The 20,459-nt window shown below is 41.6% G+C and overlaps 1 protein-coding gene across 3 annotated transcripts in view; it reads left to right on the plus strand.

Moving 5' to 3' along the window:
- Positions 1-19,429, plus strand: part of pxna (paxillin a) — a 26,943-nt gene extending 7,514 nt beyond the window's left edge. The window contains exons 2-12 of one of the 3 annotated variants that reach the window (XM_034239468.1): positions 2,890-3,014; positions 7,311-7,486; positions 7,576-7,661; positions 7,822-7,961; positions 8,459-8,654; positions 8,777-8,924; positions 14,235-14,393; positions 15,299-15,472; positions 16,537-16,618; positions 16,743-16,891; positions 16,981-19,429. In XM_034239468.1, the coding sequence (XP_034095359.1) occupies positions 2,972-3,014; positions 7,311-7,486; positions 7,576-7,661; positions 7,822-7,961; positions 8,459-8,654; positions 8,777-8,924; positions 14,235-14,393; positions 15,299-15,472; positions 16,537-16,618; positions 16,743-16,891; positions 16,981-17,247 (1,620 nt within the window). In that variant the 5' untranslated portion in view covers positions 2,890-2,971 and the 3' untranslated portion in view covers positions 17,248-19,429. Of the gene's footprint in view, positions 1-2,889; positions 3,015-6,259; positions 6,275-7,310; positions 7,487-7,575; positions 7,662-7,821; positions 7,962-8,458; positions 8,655-8,776; positions 8,925-14,234; positions 14,394-15,298; positions 15,473-16,536; positions 16,619-16,742; positions 16,892-16,980 lie in introns of those variants that run through there. The other 2 variants (XM_034239470.1, XM_034239469.1) reach the window with 2 other exon arrangements.
- The last annotated feature ends 1,030 nt before the right edge of the window (positions 19,430-20,459 follow it).

Raw genomic sequence — 20,459 nt, forward strand, 5'->3', positions numbered from 1 at the left:
GAAGGAGAGAAGGAGCTGAGGGGGAGACAGCAAGAAGAGAGGGTCTTATCTTCTTTTGACTGGTATTGTTTTAGTAACGGATACTCGTGTCTTACTTTTCTTTTCAGTTCTCATAGCCATAAATATAAAGGTGGATACATACACTAAACCATCCATTTAACAATAATTGTGCTCAAATGTCATCATTCAGTGAAGTAGATGTTTATTTTCCCCTTTGGAAAGTGGTTTGCAGCCAGGATTACAACCTGGTTACCCTACTCACAAGCACAAAAAGGCACAATGAAGGCAATCAGATTAAAACATGGTACAAATAAAAGTGTCAGGCTGATGAGCAGAAGTGACTGAAAGCAGACAGGAGAGGAAGTAAAACAAATGCATGTTATTAACCATAAATGCCTCAATGTGGTACTGCAAGTGACGATACAAAAATATTTTCTTTACAATGATATATATGAATTAGTAGTATGTTTAGCTTTTATACTGCAAAAATTAACAATTTAATGAAACCTAAGGTTAACATTAAGAATGTTCTGGCAGAACATTTGAGGGGGCTATAAAGACATTATTATTATAAATTATCCAGAAATTCACATTATCCAGGTTTAAGCTAACAGTGCATCAGAGATGCTAGCTGAAATTAGTGTAAAAGCACAAGGTTGCCTTTCTAGGATCCAAAGCTCTCAGTGTTGAGACTAGACTCTGCAGAGATGCAGACAATGGGTTTAGAATATCTGTGGTGACATTTGCATTTATTTCCTGTGCTTCACCTTGTACTGCAGCTTTTTTAAACATATTCATTGAGGTCAAACCTACCGTACTTTCTGGGAAGGCAGACTCGACACACGGGCTGAAAAGGTGTTACTTTCTGGGTGGAAATCAACAGAAACGAGGCTTTCAGGCTCGTGGCTATTTCTGAACTCAACTGTGACTTGTGTGGGGCGGCTGCTTATTTGAAAAGTGTTGGGTGCATGCAATTTATGTACATTTTTAAAGTTGTGGTTTTATGACAAGCGTTGGTGTTTCTGTGTATTTTTATGTTGCAGCTTAATGAAAAAAATAGTCATGGTACTTTTTGACAATCAACCTTTTTGCCTAGAGTTTAATAAAAGATTGGTAACCTTCTCATGTATTTGTGTAAAAGCATGGAGCCTTAGCCAGGAAGTGGTTAGCTTATCATAGCTTGCTTAACAAAGGCGGGACAGCTAACCTTGCTCTGTCTCAAGTTTAAAAAATAGGACAACCCAATCTACTTTAATGATAAACAGCCATGCTAGCTCTTAACCCTGCATCCAGTCTTCATGCTAAACTCAGCTAATCCCCACATTCAACACAGAGTCCCTAGGTCACACAACCTAGGGGAAGATAGTAAAAAAGCACATATTTCCTTCAACTATTCCTTTGAATGATTTTGTTGCCATCGGACAAGCTGTCAACAGTTACATTTATACATTTTAATTTGATATGGCAAATTTGCTAGCCAACAGCATCTCATTTACACACCCAGAAGATATACATAGCAACATAATTCATGTATAACCCTAATGTACAGTCCAATTTTTACATGCCTTCACCTCTGCTTTTAGTTTCTACCACTTCCCGATTGACAATTTGGTCTCTTTGATTGCTAAATACTTCACTCTGGTTCCCAGCTCGTTGCTTACATGGTATGTGTGCAATTGGTTGCTGGTCAGGTAAACAGTTGATTTATCATAGATGTACTGCTTCCCTTTTGGAAACTAGTCTGTGTAGAGACAGGAGTCTTCATTTTTGAAAATTGTCATGCATGGCAGCATGTTGTCGCATTGCACCTTAGGTCAGAATAATTTAACAATTTTCTTAGTACCGCTAGCAGTTTGTACCATCAGAAAAAAAGCCTCTTTGTTTAACAGAGGATTCGGTCATTATGCATTACTTATTTTCTTAATTGGCACACTTATTCTGGGCTGCCTGAGTTCTGTATTTAAGCGTTGGATTGCACATGTCTAAATAAACTTTGCTGTAATTGTATTGAATAAGTGGAGTGCAAGCTGCTGTGTATGCACTCTTATTCTCTGACTAAATTGCAAGTGGGAGCTATGGTGCCGTTTCCATTTAATTGCTTTTGTAGCTGTAGCGCTTCATTGATCTGAACAGAAGGAAACTCCATCCAGGCTCTTCTCTATACTGTTTAGAAATGTAAGAGACATTAAACCGAATGAAATGTAATACATAGGATAAGCTGGGTGGGTGGTCTGTTATGTCCTGCTGTTGCTCTGCCCGGCATGGCCATCCATCATCTACTGTATGTGTCTGCTCCCACCACAGGTCTGGGTCGGGCTGGTGGTATTTATAGTGAGGCTGGATGCTTCTGTCTGTCTCTGGCGTGTGGCTAAAGCCTTGCTGAGAGGCACCTGTGTGCAATGTTGTTGTTCTACTGTTGCACCTGTGTGTGTGATTTAATTGTTGCACTTCAGTGCCCGCTGAAGCGCACCTAATGAACACAGACACAGGCCTTCTGCTGTCTAGCACAAGCCCAGAGGGGAGTAAAGTGTAAGTGGATGTGTGCCCATCTTATCCTTTTCCCTTCTGGTAGAAGCTAAGAGGAGGATTCATCATCTCTGCGCTGGTCTGTCAGCTCATGTCACAATGAAAGGCCATGTCTCAGACAACAGAACATGAAAGGCTGTCCCACTCGTCGACCCACACTCACAGACTCGGTTGTTTCGTACAACACAGATTGTTTTTCCTTGTTTGTTTTCCATAACCAGATTATGTACAAAATCTCTTTGTCTAACAGCTGACATTTTTATTTTCACTCATCTGTCCTTGTCTGTCTTATCACACAATCTTGTTCAGAGTATGTGCCTCGCATTCATCTCCGCCTCTCGCTTTTTCTCTCATATTTTGAAGACGAGCTGTGGCACGTTAGGAATTCATATCAGCCGACGTGCACCTTGCAACACGTCAGATTCAGAGGGAAGAAATAAAAGGAATGGAGGTAGAGGCGGATGCAGAAAGGAGGTCAGAGAACACAGGTAACGGTGCTGCGCCGACAGAAACGTGGGGCTGATATTCATCCTGTTAGTTTCCCTTTGGTGTAAGCGCATATCTCAGGAAATGCTTTGGCATTTATGAAACTCACTGATAAAGCCTGCTCTGTATACCAGCCCTCAGAGCAAAGAAATAAGCCACGGGTGTGCTCGGCTCTCACACACGGCTCAACGTCACCCCCTGCAGGTTTTTAAAGGTTGTGTTTTGATACATTCATTCGATGAGGTCCATTCCCTTACAATGAACCAGCTGAATAAACAAGAGATGTGTTGAGTAGAAGACAGCATTGATTCATTTGTATGCAATGGTCAGCACTGATAGGGCCTTAAGCAGTGTGTGTGCTGTCAAGCAGGCAGGATGTCCTGTCAGGGATAATGGAGGCTTAACTTCTGTTGACGTCCAGCACCGATATTGATCAAACCTCAAAGAGTAAAAGTAGTGCTCCAGAATTGCTTTGCTCATTTATTTATATTTTATGAAGATTTCTTACTATGAAAGGTTGCAATATAACTGCTGATCCAACAATTGCCCTTCTCTTTATTGTTCACAAACTTGACACTTCAAAAGGTTTCCTTATCATAACCTCCTTCCCCTCCCTTCACTTCTAATGTTTCATTCCTTTTTCTGCCCACATCAATCTTCCTGGTCCCCTTTTCCCCTTATCTCTCTCTCTCTATCTGTATTTCCTGTAATGAGCCCCATGCGGAGCAACGTTTGTATAATTAAAATGCACAGCATTCATCTGGGAGGAAGGGAGTCTCCTTAATCTGCGTCAACCCACATTTCAGCCTCTGAGGATTTGCCTGCCGCGGCTACACGAGCACACACACTTCCTAGATTCACCCGCTATCTCTCTCGACACTCCCATCGCCATTCCTCATTGTTTGAGCCCAGTTGTGCTCTGCCATGTCACATTTAGTGCCATGGACATGGAAGCTTGCAGATCCCTGGTGTTGTTTTTCATTGTTCAAAGAGGCTGGACTGTGTTTGATTCATATATCTTATTGTGCGTAGGCAGGGTAGATCTGTCACTTTGTTACAACTGTCTGCTTCTCAGGAAATTGGGTCTATAAGGGTTTAGTATAACATGGTTCTCACAACACAAACATTCATTCATAGAAGTCCCTTTTTGTGTACATTTTAATCAGATATATACTTACATTTGCTAAAATAAAGTTATCTCCAGAAGTTTTTGTTTCTCCTTACAAAGGATTCAAATTATGTAAGGCTCATTTTTAAGATTTAGCACATGGGTGTCTCTTATGAGTTCCTCACTTTACTATAGATCCATTTTTGGTCACTGGAAAACTAGTCTGTGCTTTGCAGTCTGTGTGTCCTGGTATGTTCCCTTGGCAGAGGAGGCTGACACACCTCTGTGTGTTTGTGTAGTTTGTGGATGGGTTACAGCATGTCTAGCATGCAGTGTTCAGTGCACAACGGCAACCCTCAAGCTTCTAGTTTGATGTTGTAGCCTGTATTGTGGAAATAGCAGTACTATTCCAACCTTTGTTGAGGGAAATGAGCGGGCTTATTCTGCTGATACAGATCTCCCAGAAGCCAACAGAATCTGTATTTAATATAGCCCGGGGGATAGTGTTTTAGCGTAACTCTATTGTGGAGCAGCAGATGTACCAGGGTTAAAGCCAGTTCAGATCCAGAACTAAGTTGATTAACATCTCTTTCGTAAACCATCTGGACTAACATCTGTTGACTGAGATCTTCACCAGCTGCAGTAAAACTTTATTCTGACATCAACAACAGATATACACCAAGGCCTTCAGATATCACCATTTATTAAATGCAGTATTTTGTGTCGGCACGTTTTTACTTTTATTAAAGTCCAATGTCTGGACTTGTCTTATCCAGTTTTATTTTCTCTATTAGTTAATTTGTAAACCGTAATGAATGATGAATGGAGGTCTTAGTAGACTAAACAAGTACAATTCATATCAATGTTTACGATGATGATAAAATCAGCTGCATTAGGGGAAACGTAAAAAGAAGTCTTGACCTCTGAGTTTGAACACAGGAAAGCCACTTAGAATAAATTCTCAGTATTGTTGACTTCCCCATTTACTGGATCAGAAGTAGAGCCTGCAGTATTGAGGTGCACCTGTCTGTCTGCTGGTTTGAAGCATCTTCGATTGGTAGGTTTTATCATACACCATACTTGGTTACATTTTATAGATCGACAGTGGTGTTGTTTCTGACTCTTAACATTAATGGGTGTGTTATTGCTGCCAAGTCAGAGAGGAGGACACACACACAGAACTGGCTGCAGTAGTGTAAACAGTGAGCGGCGCTGCGTCCATAAAGAAGCTCTGAGGAATGTGCTCGGGCTTTTTAACAGAGTCTCCGGTGTGAAACCTAGTCAACTGGCATGTTCGCCACGCTAACTATGCTAATGCTAAGTTGGGTTAAGTGGACCTGGTGTGGATGTGGCTCTGCTTCTACTGTGTCTCCGCTCAGTCTGGGAAACATGGCGGTCCAGTGTACTTGTGTACAGATGATACTCTGCTTTACCTAGAATCAGGTTCAACGTACAAATGTAATCGTACCCCTGAAGAAATCATGATGTGCTTAGAATCTTGACAAAGCAAAAGGGATTATATGTTTATAATTTGTTCCTGGTTGTAGTTAAAGACTACATTGTATGTAACATCAAAACATGGTGAAAGAGAGTGCGAGTCATCATGAGTAACTTAAGGAGAGTGGGCTGTCAGTGGGAAGGAGGGGCCCAATACACCTTTTTATACCTTTGTGATTCCACTCCCTTAGATGGGCATGCCTCTGCTGATAAGAGCTTTGCTTGCGTTCAACTTTCCTCATTTCACAACGTTCTGCTTCACCTGCTGTAACGTGCTCGGCCTGCAACAGTTGGACTGCCCCATACTCAGAGACTATTTTCATTTGTGTGAGTAGTTTCCTATCCTATAGCTCTCAGGGAAGCTAGGTCGAACCTGGCATAGCAGTGTATGTGTCCGGAGGGCGGTGAAACTAACCCGCTGCTATTATTTTTAACCCCTCCTTCTCCTCTTTACCCTGACCCTTTGCTCTGCTCTCAGTTGCACTCTGGTTGCACCCCTCCTATTCGTCTCTTGCTCTCTTATGCTGATGGTAGAGTTAAGGAAGGCAGTTCCTGGCTGGCAGACCGTCTGTTTGGGTTGCCCTCTTCCTCCTGCACTTCTTCTTTTTTTCTCAGTTTTATCTCCTCTTCACTTCTCTGGGTGTAACGTTTTCTAAGGTACGTCTCTTAAACGTGTGACTTTAGCTATCTTTTTGGCTTTCCTGCCCCTATGCTTTATTTAAGAATGTCGGAGAAGTGTGTATTGGGATCATCTTGGTAATAAATGTCTTTCAGTCCCAGGAAAAACGCTATATAAATACCATATATTCATATATATTATTATACTGTCAATATTGCAGTATTATGTATATATTTTTAATCACAAATTCTCTCCAACATTAGGGATAAAACTTGATTGTACTTGTGCTCTACATTCGCTTTAACAACTATGGTTTATTTGTTTTTGTCTAGAAATATACATTAGCGTAGGGACTTTATTTTTGACAACCCCATGGTCTTTAATAGCCTCAAATATTTCGGTTTAATAATAAAATGTGAAATTGCATATATTTTATACAAATAGTTTATTCATAAAATAAATGTCTTGTTAGCGTAAGAGTTTGTTTAACTTAGGGTATTATTATTATTATTTTTTTTTTTACTTGTGAAATTCTACAAGAGAAACTAAACACTGCTTTGGGGAGTGAGCGCGCTAAAATAAGCCCAAGCATTCAGTAATACAGTCTGCTCTCTTCATTAAATCCTGTATAATGTTATGTGTCCTTCTACCTGCTGGTTAGGACTGCTAAATTAGTATTTGTTGTCTTGGCCCGGGTTCATCTCGAAACACCAAATGACCCCTTCATGCAGTGATGTTAGCTGGTGTGGTGTTGATGGTAAATATAAGCACGTAAACCTGGTTGCAGACAGCGTCTCTTGGATTTAAGACTCCAGGCAAACTAGGGTCAATGAGTAACCAAAGGAGTGGCTATGACAGTCTGCATGATTCAACGTTTACAACTCCACCTCCCCTGATGTCAGTGCTAATGGGATGTTGACCAATTGCGTAACATGCTGTAATTATTTGTTCCTGTACGCAAACAGAAACTAATGATGATGAGTTTTTGCAGCGCTATACTTTCTTTCAACCCTGTCTGGGAAAATAACTATCTGTAATTATAACTATACCATTTTTTTTTTTGTATCTCCGCAGATGCTTTGTTGGCGGACCTTGAGTCCACAACATCCCACATTTCCAAGCGTCCGCTCTTCCTGTCTGACGAGACCGCCTACTCCTTCCCTGTTGGGGGTCAGAGCCAGCAAGACCTCTCCTCTCCACCCCAAATCCCAACCACTCCCTCTGAACTAAACGGAGTTGATGAAACAGAGGTAAATGCTCACATACATGTCAGGGATAAAACACATTATAAACTTAAAACATTGTTTAATTAACTTAAACCCTCATTTCCTCTCTTCAGTCCTTCAGCTCAGCCCAGAGAAGTCCCTGGTCTAGAGATAGCGGCAGTCCAAATCAAACAATCGGTGAAGAGGACCACGTATACAGGTATGACTTGGATTTGTGTTATTTGGATAGACAGGCTTTAAACAACAGTAAAATGTAAAACTCTCAGAGACACTTTACAAATTATGTCAAAATATAGCATCACTCTCAGTCTATAGCTCAGTGTATGATAAATATTGGTTCCTCTCTCTGCTCTGTACAGCTTCCCTAATAAGCAGAAAAATAGTGACTCATCAGCTGGTGCCATGAACTCATCCTTGGGCAGCAACCTGTCTGAACTGGACCGCCTGCTGTTGGAGCTCAACGCTGTCCAGCAAAGCACCCCTGCCTTCCCCACAGAAGGTACACAAGAGATCACTTACATTTAAAAAATGTAAAATCTCTCAAATGTTGTGCTGTTACACAGGCATGGCCGTTATCTCCACTGTATTTTAGTGTTTTTGGCTTAAAGGTCACCTATTCGGTTTTTTGGCTTGTGTAACCATTAGCCAATAACCAACCAAGGTAACCCCCCCCCACCTTATCACCTGTATCTCCTCCTAGAGCACCATTGTGTTCTTTTTAAGGGGCGTGGGGAGTGGCTCCTTATTTTCATCTAAAGTAAAAAACTGAGAATCAGCACTTTTGAAACAGGGCTGAAACAGAGGGGTTTATGGGATGCTACAATGCACGTTCTATTTGGTATTTCGAGCCAAACAATTCAGAGACATGTTTTGTATATATCTGAGACCTATAATATATTGATGTAAAACAGTATCATGGGGGACCTTTAAAGAAAACCACAGATAAACTATGCACTGTAGATGATGGTAATTAATTAAGCATTTATTCTTCAATAGAAGAAGCAGCTCCCCCACTGCCTGCCAGCAGCGTCATCCACCATGTCCAGGAGAACGGAGTCTCTACTGCGGGCAAGGCTGGTCCCCCTGTACTGGAGAAGCCAAAGCGCAGTGTGCTAGCTCGGGGAATAGAGGATGTACGACCAAGTGTAGAGAGCCTTCTGGATGAGCTGGAAAGTTCTGTGCCCTCTCCAATGTAAGCGAGAAATTGATAAAGCAACATATAGATTGGTGCCCTGCATGCAGCTGTTAAAAAGTACTTTTTATTCAAATGTAATGTGGAAAGGATTTAGTTGATTGTATTCTTTCTGTTTTTAGTCCCACACCGTCGGTTGTGTCAGAAGAACTAACAGATGGACAAGAGGAAACACCGGCTCAGCAACAAGCCAGAATGTCTGCCTCCTCTGCCACACGAGAGCTGGATGAGCTAATGGCCTCCCTGTCTGACTTCAAAGTCCAAAGCAATGTGAGTGTGCTAGTGGGTAGATTGTGTGTCACCAGGGTTTGCATTCTGGATGGAGGATGTTTATTTTTGGTTGCAACTGTTTAGAAACTGCTCTGCAGATGTTTGGGGAAATGCAAAACAGTTGAATGAATTCTAGGATCAAATGTATTCAGTGTCTTTTCCTTATTTTTGCGTTTGTAATGTGAAATAGATGCTGCTGCTGGCAATGTCTTACAATTGAAATATAAATGATACTCTGCTGTATTACTGTTTCCTTAGATTTCACATAGAACTGTAAACCTTACAATGGCCTGGATGTAGTAGCTGGAACTGTTATTTACATCAATTAAGGAAAATAACAACTACTTCCTATTTTTAACCTGCCTTTTTATCTTCGGTTACCGACTGGAAATTGACCAAAACAATACTTATGAATATATTCAGCTTTGTGTTGTACTACATTTTCTGGACTAGTGTGCAAATTGAAAGCTTGCATTGATAGAGGAAGTTGTGTGGTTGACGCTGCATAAGTAACATATTTTTGTTGACAACATAGCTTAATGCAATCTAATACAATTTACCATTAAATCCCATTTACACATAGTAATAAATACTTAACTTTCTTCATACTTGGTCGAAAGAAGTGTTAATTCTAGTAATTATCTAGATTTTGACTGATTGTGTACAGGGCCTTCGTGTCTGAGCTGAAACAAGGTTTTATATATTTTTTTCGGTATTTATTTGAAGACCATTGCGAGAACTCTGACCCTTCTTGGCTTTGTATATAAGACAACTTTTCTGTTAATTTTCTTCATTCTCAATTTGTTTTTCCCACTGTCTCTCTCTGTTCTCTACCATTTGTAAATGTCTTGTCTTTGTTTGTACGTTGCAAACATCACATCATTGCACCGAATCTAGTCTGGTTCTCAGTCATCCGTGAATCAAGATGCTGGAGATGCTTCATTTTTAACTGGTTCACCAGAAATGTCCCCATCTATAAATACCAACATCGGCTCAGTTGATACTACTCTACCTTCTAGCTGCTCTACTCCCTCCTCTACCCCTATTCCATTTGAACTTCATATAGATGAAGATGGTTGTTCAACCTCTAAATCTTCAGCTGGTTCTACTGTAGTCATTTCATCGTCCAAGAGCCTTCAGTACTCAGAGATCCAACAGATAGATAATGGTGACAGTGTCACCTCTGAGTTCTCTTGTGTGGAGAGCCTCAGTATCTGTAGTAAAACAAATCCTGCTAGTGAAGCTGAAGTCAACAGCCCTGTACAAGTGTCGACAACCAGCACTAGTACAATCTCAAATTCACTTGAAAAGAGCTTTAGCCCAGGTACTTTTGGCAAAAGTTCCAGTCCAGTACCCACTGCAAGGAGCTTCAGTCCAGTAATTGTTTCTAACAGCCCTAGTCCTGTTAGTTGGTCTAAAAACCCTAGTCCCATCCTAACAGCCAAGAGTCCTAGTCCACCAGATCTTAAATGCTCCAGTCCAAGTCAGTTGTACAATAACACAAGCCCAATCCCTAAAAGTTACAGTCCAGCTCCTAGAATTCATAGTCCAGTCTCAGTTACAAGGCTTTCAAGTCCAGTTCCAAAATGTGCGAGTCCAATGACAGTCCGTAATATCTCCAGTCCTTTAACTATCCCAAAGAGTGCTAGTCCGGAAACAGTTCCCAATAGCGCAAGTCCATTGTCAATCACAAGACTTTCAAGTCCAGTTCCAAAGATTTCAAGTCCTGTGACTGTCCCTAATATCTCTAGTGTGCCCAAGAGTTATAGTCCTGAAACATTGCCAATGAGTGCTTCCCCAATAATGCACCCAGGGCTTACAAGTCCAGGGACAGTTCCAAAAAGTCCTGCTCAAGTTATCAGAAAGCATTACACAGTTACAGGCACTAACAGTCCCAGAGCTTCACCAGTTCCACTTGCTGCTGTACCATCAAATAAGCCGTCTGCCCCTCCTAGAGAAAAGCAGGGAGGTGAAACACTGGGTTTATCATGGCCATGTCGGGAGCCTTTCTTGGATGAGGCTTTAGACAAACTATTGGCCCCCAACTCCAACCAGTTGAATGAGAACCAGCCACCTGCTTCCTCTATGTCCGGAGATGATGACAGATCTTGGGAGGAGGAAGAGGGGAGTTACACTGATTACAGCCGAGAGGGAACCCTCACACCCATGACTGAGTCCAGCTGGATGGATGAGTGCCCCACCCCCTCCACCTGCCCCGGGACACCAGATGCAACGCTGGAGCTTCCGACACAGCAGCCCTCTGCAGTCGAGCGACTATCTGCTTCTGGCCAAGTAGGACGCTCAACTTGTCTCTCCCAAAATAAGCTGCTGGCAATAAGCTTTAGAGGCATTAGCTCCCCATGTGGTCTTTCTATTATTTGGTCATGTGGCCTGAGATTTTAATTAACTGTGACAATAATGGTGGAATGGCTGTGTTAGATAATTGTTCAAGCAGCTTGATCTCATGGTTGCCAAAATAAGCTTATTTTGGGAGAGCAGCTCCTGTAATTACTCAAGGAGCTGTGCAAAGTTACAAAAACTTGATGAAGTTTCTTGTTGAAGATAAATTTCCCTGATCTATTTGGCGTGATGCATGTGGTGTCATTGCATAGCAATTACAAGATGGCTTGAGGGAGAAATCTCCCTACTTGTGGCTGATGTCGAAAGCTTTGCCGAAAGGATGTTTTCGCACGCCCCTACTTGCTTGGATCGACATTGCTGTGCTAGTCACAGGGCCTGGCCTGTCATGTTTGTGCAACCAATGGATGATGCAAAAGAATACGCTTTTTATCACTGACTGGGCAAATACAAAGAAAGTACGTTGAATATTTTTCTCTTTTGCAAATGCAGATATGCCCCAGAACATGCATATGTAATCAAAAAACATACAATAACTTTGTCTGCCTTGCTTTGGTTCATGCAGATTTTGTGATAGACCTATGTTGCCTTGCCCTCAGCTATCCAGCATGGCATGCCAGGAAACCAGTACATTTTTAAGTAGACTTGGCTGTAGAGAATCAATTTGAGTGGAATGGAAGGCTGTGCTTTGCTTCTGCAGGCACATTTGATTGGATACACTGACAAGAGTGGAGTGCCTGACAGAATCTCCAGAACATTTAGCCAAAAGTATGTTCTAAAGCCACTGCTTGAGCGTTTTTTGCCACCTGAATGAGGCCTCCTTGGCTGGGCCTGTCGTGCTTATGTTTGTGACCCAACATGGACTTAAATTGCACGACCACACCTCCTTTGTATCATCTATTCTCCAGCTGAAGAACGTTATCCGCCGCACCAAGGAGACCTCCAATGTGCATCCAATGTTCAGAGAGGCAATGTTACGGCGTAAAATGGGGCCGGTCATTGTGAATAAGAGCAACTCGCAAGATCGACTCATTATGGAACTGCAGGGGAAACTGGGGTGTGGGAAAGTGGAGCGCAAGCGTAAACAACAGCCGGATGATTGGAGGACAGAGGGAGTCATCGTCATGTCCAACCCACAGCGAACACGAGAAGAAAGGGGCCAGCCATCTGTGGATAAGGTAGACATTAGAGGGGCACAGCAGGAGTCAGTGCTATTTCGTGCTACTAAGTGAGACCAAGAGTTCGTAATGATAGTTTTCGGGACTATGGTCAATCTATCAAACATATTTAATATATATGATAATTAATCACATATATATTGTATTTGTCATTGGCTCACATTTAAAACAATAAACGTGCACATTTTGTTTCTATCACCATTTCTTTTTCCTCATTCTGACCCCTGTTTTTGTTTGTCATCTGTTTGCTCTCCTGTCTTTGCCGTTTCCTTCTTACCCCCAGATCATCATCCCTCCAGAATCACCTGCCCCTCAGAGAAAAGTTATCCCCCCTCCGCAATCTCCCCCTGCGCCCAAAAAGTTACCCTCAGTCAAGCAGACTCCTCCACCACTTCCTCCTCCACCTCCTCCCCCTCCAACCCCTCCCCCTCCACGAGAACCCACCCCTCCTCCCCCTCCACGAGTGCCCACTCCCCCCCCCAGGGAGCCCACGCCCCCCCCTGTCCAGCCCCCTCCATCACCTAGCCCCCCTCCCAAGCCTGTGACACCACCACCGCCTCCCAAAGTCTTTGTATCAGTGGGTTGTCAGACCGAGTACGACCCGATCTTTCCACCAATGCAGGCACGGATCACATTTCTTCCTCTTCCTCTTTTCTGACCTTTTTCTAAACTTGAAGTTGTCTCACTCAGACATGGTGTGAGTCAATTAGTTCAAATATCCAGTTGCAGTTATATTTATGTGAACTAAATAACTCCCCAGCTCATTGGCTGAGTTTTTGACCTTGGGTTTCCATTCATGCCGACAGGTAGCCTCTGTAAAGCTTTGTCTGAAATCTGGTCAGTCCTGGTTATGAGAGGTGCTGACATTTAGAGGAGACTGAGATACTTTGTATTTCTGACATCTGACGGCGCCAAGGGCTGTGTGTTCAAAGTCGAGAGGAGATTTTAAGAGCTTAAAGGCGAGAAGAGTGTAACCCCTGTTCCTGTTACACTAACGGTCCAGCCATGCGCAGGAATGGTAGACTCGCAGTGCAACTGAAACCTAATCTAGCACATGACAGCACAGTTACGAACACAATTATAGCCGCTCCCACAAGGACTTCCGTCAACAGGTCCCACTCGGTTAGATTCCAGCATGTTGAAGTTGAATGCCATGCACCATCCCCTCTTTTATAATCCATAGTGTCTTTCTTGTTCTGTTGTAGACTTGTAGAGCAGGCGATTGATATGATTGAGTATAATTACCTTCATGTTGAAGGCTTGAGATGCCTGTCTATTTTACGTGTGTGTGTGTGTGTGTGAGGGAGAATACATGGAGCAGAGGTGCTATTTTTTCCCTCTGTGGAATGTCAGAGTCATGAAGCTCCAATAACCTCACCATCTGAGAAGGTCTGTTTGCTTACATTACAGTAGCCGGACACACATTCACACCCACCATTTTGATATACAAGAGTCATCATCAAAGCCTGCAAACATGGATTAGGATTGATGAGAACATAGTTGGTCCTAGTTCATATGTCCATGGCTTATTTGAGTATTTTTCTATCAATCATCGAGAAATAGTAGACAGCTACCGACCATCTAGATTGTTCACCTGTTTTAATACCAGAAATCCAGGGAGAGACCATTGTAAGGAACAATTGAAAAGACGGTTACATCAATTATATGAGGTTAACAAAATGATTTAATGTTACAACAAGGTAAGTCAAAGAAATGGTCATCCAAAGAATGAGAACGGTATATTGAAGCCACTTTGGTCTTTTATCTTCGTCAGATCCAGTCCCAGGGAAAGACCTCTCCTACCGGTCCCTCCAAACCGGCCAACAAGCTGGACAACATGCTGGGAAGCCTGCAGTCCGACCTCAACAGACTCGGGGTCCAGACGGTGGCTAAAGGTGTCTGCGGAGCCTGCAAGAAACCCATCGTTGGACAGGTAAAGATACTACTGAATCATACACAAACAATAAAGATTTAAACTGTAGCACATACTGAATTTAAACTTGCATACTTTAAGATACATTTATACTAGGTGTGTAACGAAGTCGCAATATTATGTACTAGTGCAATATTAAAATTGCAGGTTACACAATATTTGTTAAAGAATAATAAAGTGTTTAATACCATTATGAATGAAGTATTGTGAAGCTGCAGATATATCCCGGCCTACAAATCACATTAGACAGAATAAACAAAACAAAATTCTTCAGAAATAACACTATTATTACTATCAATATGTTGATATGATTCAAACATGATCAATCCCTCCAATACTATGAGTCATATCCATTTTGCAATATCAGTCAAAATATATTTTTCAAATCATGCAGCCCTTATGTACACACATGATTTATGTGGTTTACACGCACCCTTTCCAAAGATATAATAATTTAGAATATGCTTGTAAAACACCATCATTGCTTCTCTCTGTTAATAATGTGGTGAAAACAATTGACCTTCAGATGTGTTTGCACACGTCTGATGGGTGTTGTCTCATGTTGCAAGTATCTCAGACTGGGCCGATTGCTCAAGATCCAAACCATCAATATTTGAGCTCTTACTTACTTAATGGCAACCAATAAATGGAGCAATAGAGAAACAGATGTTACTTAGAGACTTAGAAGAGTAAAAATATTCTTTCTGTGAATCATGATCCAACTGAAATACACTGGGATTATTTTGTATACATAATATATCATTTTCATCTTTTAAACATGGCGTTATGAGATCTCTACCTGCTGCTGTTTGAAATATCCTCTTTGGTTTTTGCAAGCGAGGCTGCTGAGCAAGGCCTTTCTTCAGTCGCTCATTTTAATTTAATGCACTGTGTCCCCACACCAGGTGGTGACTGCCATGGGCAGGACGTGGCACCCCGAGCACTTTGTGTGCACCCACTGCCAGGATGAGATCGGCTCCAGGAACTTCTTTGAGCGTGAGGGACAGCCATACTGTGAGAAAGACTACCACCACTTGTTCTCACCACGATGCCACTACTGTAATGGACCCATACTGGATGTTAGTAATGCATACATTAACACACACACATACACACACCATGGATGGGTGGATAATGATATTTATTTATTCATAACTTAATGGATTAAGGCCATGCTGGAAAAATCACTACATGTCGGGAATTCCCCTTATTTCTCATCATTGAGAGTTGATTAGACAGGCACACACACACACACACACACACACACACAATCCTTAAGGCAATAGGAGTGAAGGGACTTCTAGTAGCTTTTTGCATGCAAATTGACTTCCTCTTATGTCTTCCTCACTGCCTGCTAGGCCTCTCTCGCTTGTCAGCACTCATTCTTATCTTCATCGTGACACACGCCCATTGGGAGATTTGGCCTTTTATTCAGACACACACACACAAACCACACAAAGTGCTAGAGGTACTCTAAGGGAAGTGAACATTGGGACCTGGGGAGAGGTCATAATGAGAAACTGTGTACTTCCCTTTCAGTACTTTTCTCTTTCTTCAACTCAGAATATTTTACATTCAAACCTTGGTTTTTCAATGATTATCAGGGTTGAAGGTGGTATTGTATCACTTAGAGGTCTAAGGAAACCACTACATTTAGAATATAAAAGTATATTTGGATATTCTCAATGTATTGGTTTTGGATCTATTTGTACAGAAAATGATTTTTGAAGCTTGTCCTCCCTAAAAGAAAAACGCCTCTTTTCCAACACTGCGACCCCTTGTAATTATTGTCCTGCTGAAATAAACTTAGCAGCTGTGAATGTTTTTAAAATGTGTTGTTACACAGACAATGTTCTTCTAGCTGAAGCTGCGGAGAAATGCTATCAGGCCTGGAAAACATGAAGTAACAGTCCTAGCATTCCAGCACCGCCCACACTGCCTCTGTAGACTTGGTCTGCCCCCTCCTGGCCTCTGGCTCTCATGTGTTGGATACTCCCATAATTAAATACATAAATGCATATACTGCGGCCTGACTTTCTTTTAAAGCGCGATGAGGAACTACCTTTCCCCCCAGATGTTTCTGAGGCACAGTTTTTAAGCAGACATGTAATGATCTACCATTTGGTTCTCTTATGTTTTACAGAGAGTAGTGACAGCTTTGGACAAGACTTGGCATCCAGAGCACTTCTTCTGCGCCCAGTGCGGAGCCTTTTTCGGACCCGAAGGTACCAACTGCTCATGAATTAATAACACAACACCTGGCTTGTGTAGAAAAAAAGAACAATGCTGAGTTTTCATTAACCGAAAGAAGCATGCAGAGTGAATAACTGAGTCTTTGCTGCCCTCTAGGTTTCCATGAGAAGGATGGGAAGGCGTACTGCAGGAAGGACTACTTTGACATGTTTGCCCCTAAATGTGGAGGCTGTACCCGTGCCATCCTGGAAAACTACATCTCTGCCCTCAACTCACTCTGGCACCCTGAATGCTTCGTCTGCAGGGTGAGTCACTCATGCATCTGTAACGAATTCGGGTATTTTTGTTTTAAGTAAGCATTATAACTTCTACTTCCTCTTCTCTGAATTTCCAGGAGTGCTTCACGCCATTCGTAAACGGCAGCTTCTTTGACCATGACGGTCAGCCTTACTGCGAGTCTCACTACCACGAGCGGCGCGGCTCGCTGTGCTCCGGCTGCCAGAAGCCCATCACAGGCCGCTGCATCACCGCCATGGCTAAGAAGTTCCACCCGGAGCACTTTGTGTGCGCTTTCTGCCTGAAGCAGCTCAACAAAGGCACCTTCAAGGAGCAGAACGACAAGCCCTACTGCCAGGGCTGCTTTGTTAAACTCTTTAGTTAGACTGTGTGGTTGCGTTTAAATGTGTAAGTACGCGCGTATGCACATTTCTGAATGCACGTGTGGGATGTGTGTGCACTCACATGTCTAGCATGAGTCAGTTTGACCCTCGACACCGAAAGGTCCTCTGGCTGTCCAACCTCTCAGGCTTGGCATTTCACACTTTTGCTAAAAGACGTTTTGAACAGAGCCCAAAGAGATTTTTATTTAGAGTTCTTCTGTGCTAATTTCCCCTTTCACGTGTGTACATAAATAAGCATATGGCTGTTGAGTTGAGACCTCAGAGCCCTGATTTTGAAAATGATTAAATTCCCCCATAGCAGGGCAAGACTTTTCACTCTATGGTGGTTTTATGCAGATATGAGAAGCTGCTCAATTGCATGGAGTTGACTTCAGCAGTTTATACGCAGAATCTGTTGAGTGTTGAATAGTGCTTGGCAAATCATCAGTGTTAGAATGATCTGTGAAAAATATGTATTTTTCTAGCTTTGGAAACAATTGAGGTGCCATTTAAAAAAATATATAAATTGAAACTCTCCACATGTAAACAGACACACACTGAACTCCTTTTTCACTTCTTTAAAATACCAGTGTAAACTCTTTAAACACTCCAACACAGATCTCTTGATGAGACGTCTTAAGGTGCATTTTACAGGTGTCGGCAAGATATTAGCTAGTCCTTATTTTTCTACTGTTTTACTACGAAAAAGAACCCACGTGATTTCTCAGTTTCAGAAAACATTACATTTACATTACTCTTGTTAATTAACATATAGATAAGTTGCCATTTGTTTCGCTGTAGCAACTCGGAACTGTTTCATTTTTTGCTACCCCACCGCAAAGGGTGTGTTGTGTCAATCACATTAATAACCATCAAAAAATGCAAACGGTTTTGACAAAAAGTAGGTCAATAACAAAAACATATGTACCGTACTATGATTATTAAAGTTGAACGTAAGGTGCAAGTTTTAGCCAACATTTATTTTTACTCCAGTTTTAATGTGGAGATTCTATCTTCTGAATGTAAACACACAGAAAAAGAAAAGAATAAATGACAGTTTAATTTACGATTGCTACTGTGTGAATTTATCACTATTAATAAGGCTGGTTTTAAATACGGTTGTGCATTTGGATTAGAGGCATGCTTTCTTTTGTTTGGAGTTTTATCAGCAGTAGCTGCCAGTTGCTGTTACAATCACAATCTAAATTTGTATACCTGTAATATGCTCCACTTTGAGACAGAACTGTGTTTTGATGAAAATATATATATTTTTTGAGATGTTGTGGCTCACACTGATATGCAAAGAGCTGGCTCTATTGGCATGTAGGCTCTCAATAGTTTACCCTATTCTTACACACACAACACCAACCAGCTTTGATTCCAGTGTGTCAGACTTCCAATGAAACGCAGCCCTTATTATTTTCTTTGTGAGTCCTAAACTGTGATCTTGCTGTCTGAGCTGGAGTCAGCACTTGGCTCACTGATGGATGCAGCCGGGTGTTAGCTGGTCAGGAATCAGAATACAGGGCCAAGCCTCTAGCAACATTGATGTATAACTCATTTCATCTTTATTTTCCCTGTTGCTCGATTTTGCCACATATATGAAACAATTGGCGTTTTGTTTTTTCGGACAATATTAATTGTCTTTATGATCACTATGCGTGTATCCACATTTGGATTGTTTTTATTTTGATAAAATGTTTGCTCTTGTGCCAAATGTGACAATGCAATAAGGTCTTATACACTGTGGTGGAGTTCTCAACCCTTCCTGTGATTTGACTCTTTATGGGCTGAACTCCGGGAGAGGCTTCGTCTGCTGCGGTGCATCTTAACTCATAAACGTTTACACTGTAATAAACAGTTGAGTCAGATTTACAGGAAGTAGCAGGGGGGAAGTGAACAGGAATTGTGAGTTAATGTTGCTCCATGTATATTTATCTGCTTACAGATTATTGCCTTATTGTTTTTGCTTCTGTCAAAGAATTCATTAAAAAAAAATCTACGCCTTTTATTAATGAGATTAAGTGAATTTGTAAATGGAGACATTCATGTGATCCTTTACCATTTACATTTTCTCACGAGCCACACATTTTACTGGCTCTTTGTGTGGGTGGGGTGAAAGCCTATGTGGGTCCTGATTACTGACTGATTATTATACCTGCTGCGAATAAAATAAGTACTTTATTTCTGGTACTGTTTTGTTTTAAAAGTGATTTCTCTTTCCACCATTTTTTTCTAGTCACTGTTTGCATTGAACCAAGTCTTTAGTATACAAGATGTCCATGTAATATTAAAAAAGAACTTGAGTGGAAACTATTTCGATGTATTCATTTTTATTTATTAGTAAGATTGAATATGATAACCAACATTCATTTCAGTTATGAGTGGAAATAAGATGTGATGCAGAACTAAACAAGTTCAAGCTCCACATTAATTAATAAGCTGTTTCACAAAAAAGTACAGAATCAGAATTGATTGCAATACAAGGAATGAATTATAAGTCTCTCTTTGTGTGTACATCAAGCATTTTTAGTTAATAGTCCGTTAATTAAGGGAAAATTGGGTGATCAAGTAATTTACAATTTGTATTAAATTAACATTTATTTCAGCTCTATTATACTCCTATTAGTTATCGGCCCCTGGCACTACATGACCCCTTTTTAGAGGGTGGTCCCCTTATTGGGAACTCTGGATTAAGGTTAACAATGACAAGGCACCACATATGAGCTGTGCAATTTGAAAATGTGTATTTGTTTGAGGTTCACACATGTTCACACTTTTAAAAAAAATCCCAGATATGCATTTGACCCCGAAAATATGGAAATAATCCGACTGGCCTGCTAAAACAGAGCAGTTCAATTCACCTGACAAACACAAGGACAAGTCAGCACATCTCTCTTGCGAGGAGACGTTGTTATCTGAAGTCTGAAGTTTGTGAGAGCTTGGAGCTTTCTGGTGAGCTCAGAGAGGTGCGGGCGGATATCCAGAATCTCCAAGTATTCCAGGTCCTTCAGCTGGTGAAGTTGTAAGAAATCTCTCTCTGATACGTATCCATGCCGCAGTTTGAGACTTTTCAGGTTTGGAAACAGTTGTGGGATTCGAGCTGCCTGAGCTCCTAAATGTGAGGGCCAGGGGTCAATGTGAAGGTGCAGGAGATTTGGTACCTGCACTGACACCGCCTCCATGTCCTGTGGAGACAATCCTGCAACACACA

This window comes from Gymnodraco acuticeps, unplaced genomic scaffold, assembly GCF_902827175.1.
Source record: "Gymnodraco acuticeps unplaced genomic scaffold, fGymAcu1.1, whole genome shotgun sequence".
In the NCBI taxonomy this organism is placed as follows: domain Eukaryota; kingdom Metazoa; phylum Chordata; class Actinopteri; order Perciformes; family Bathydraconidae; genus Gymnodraco; species Gymnodraco acuticeps.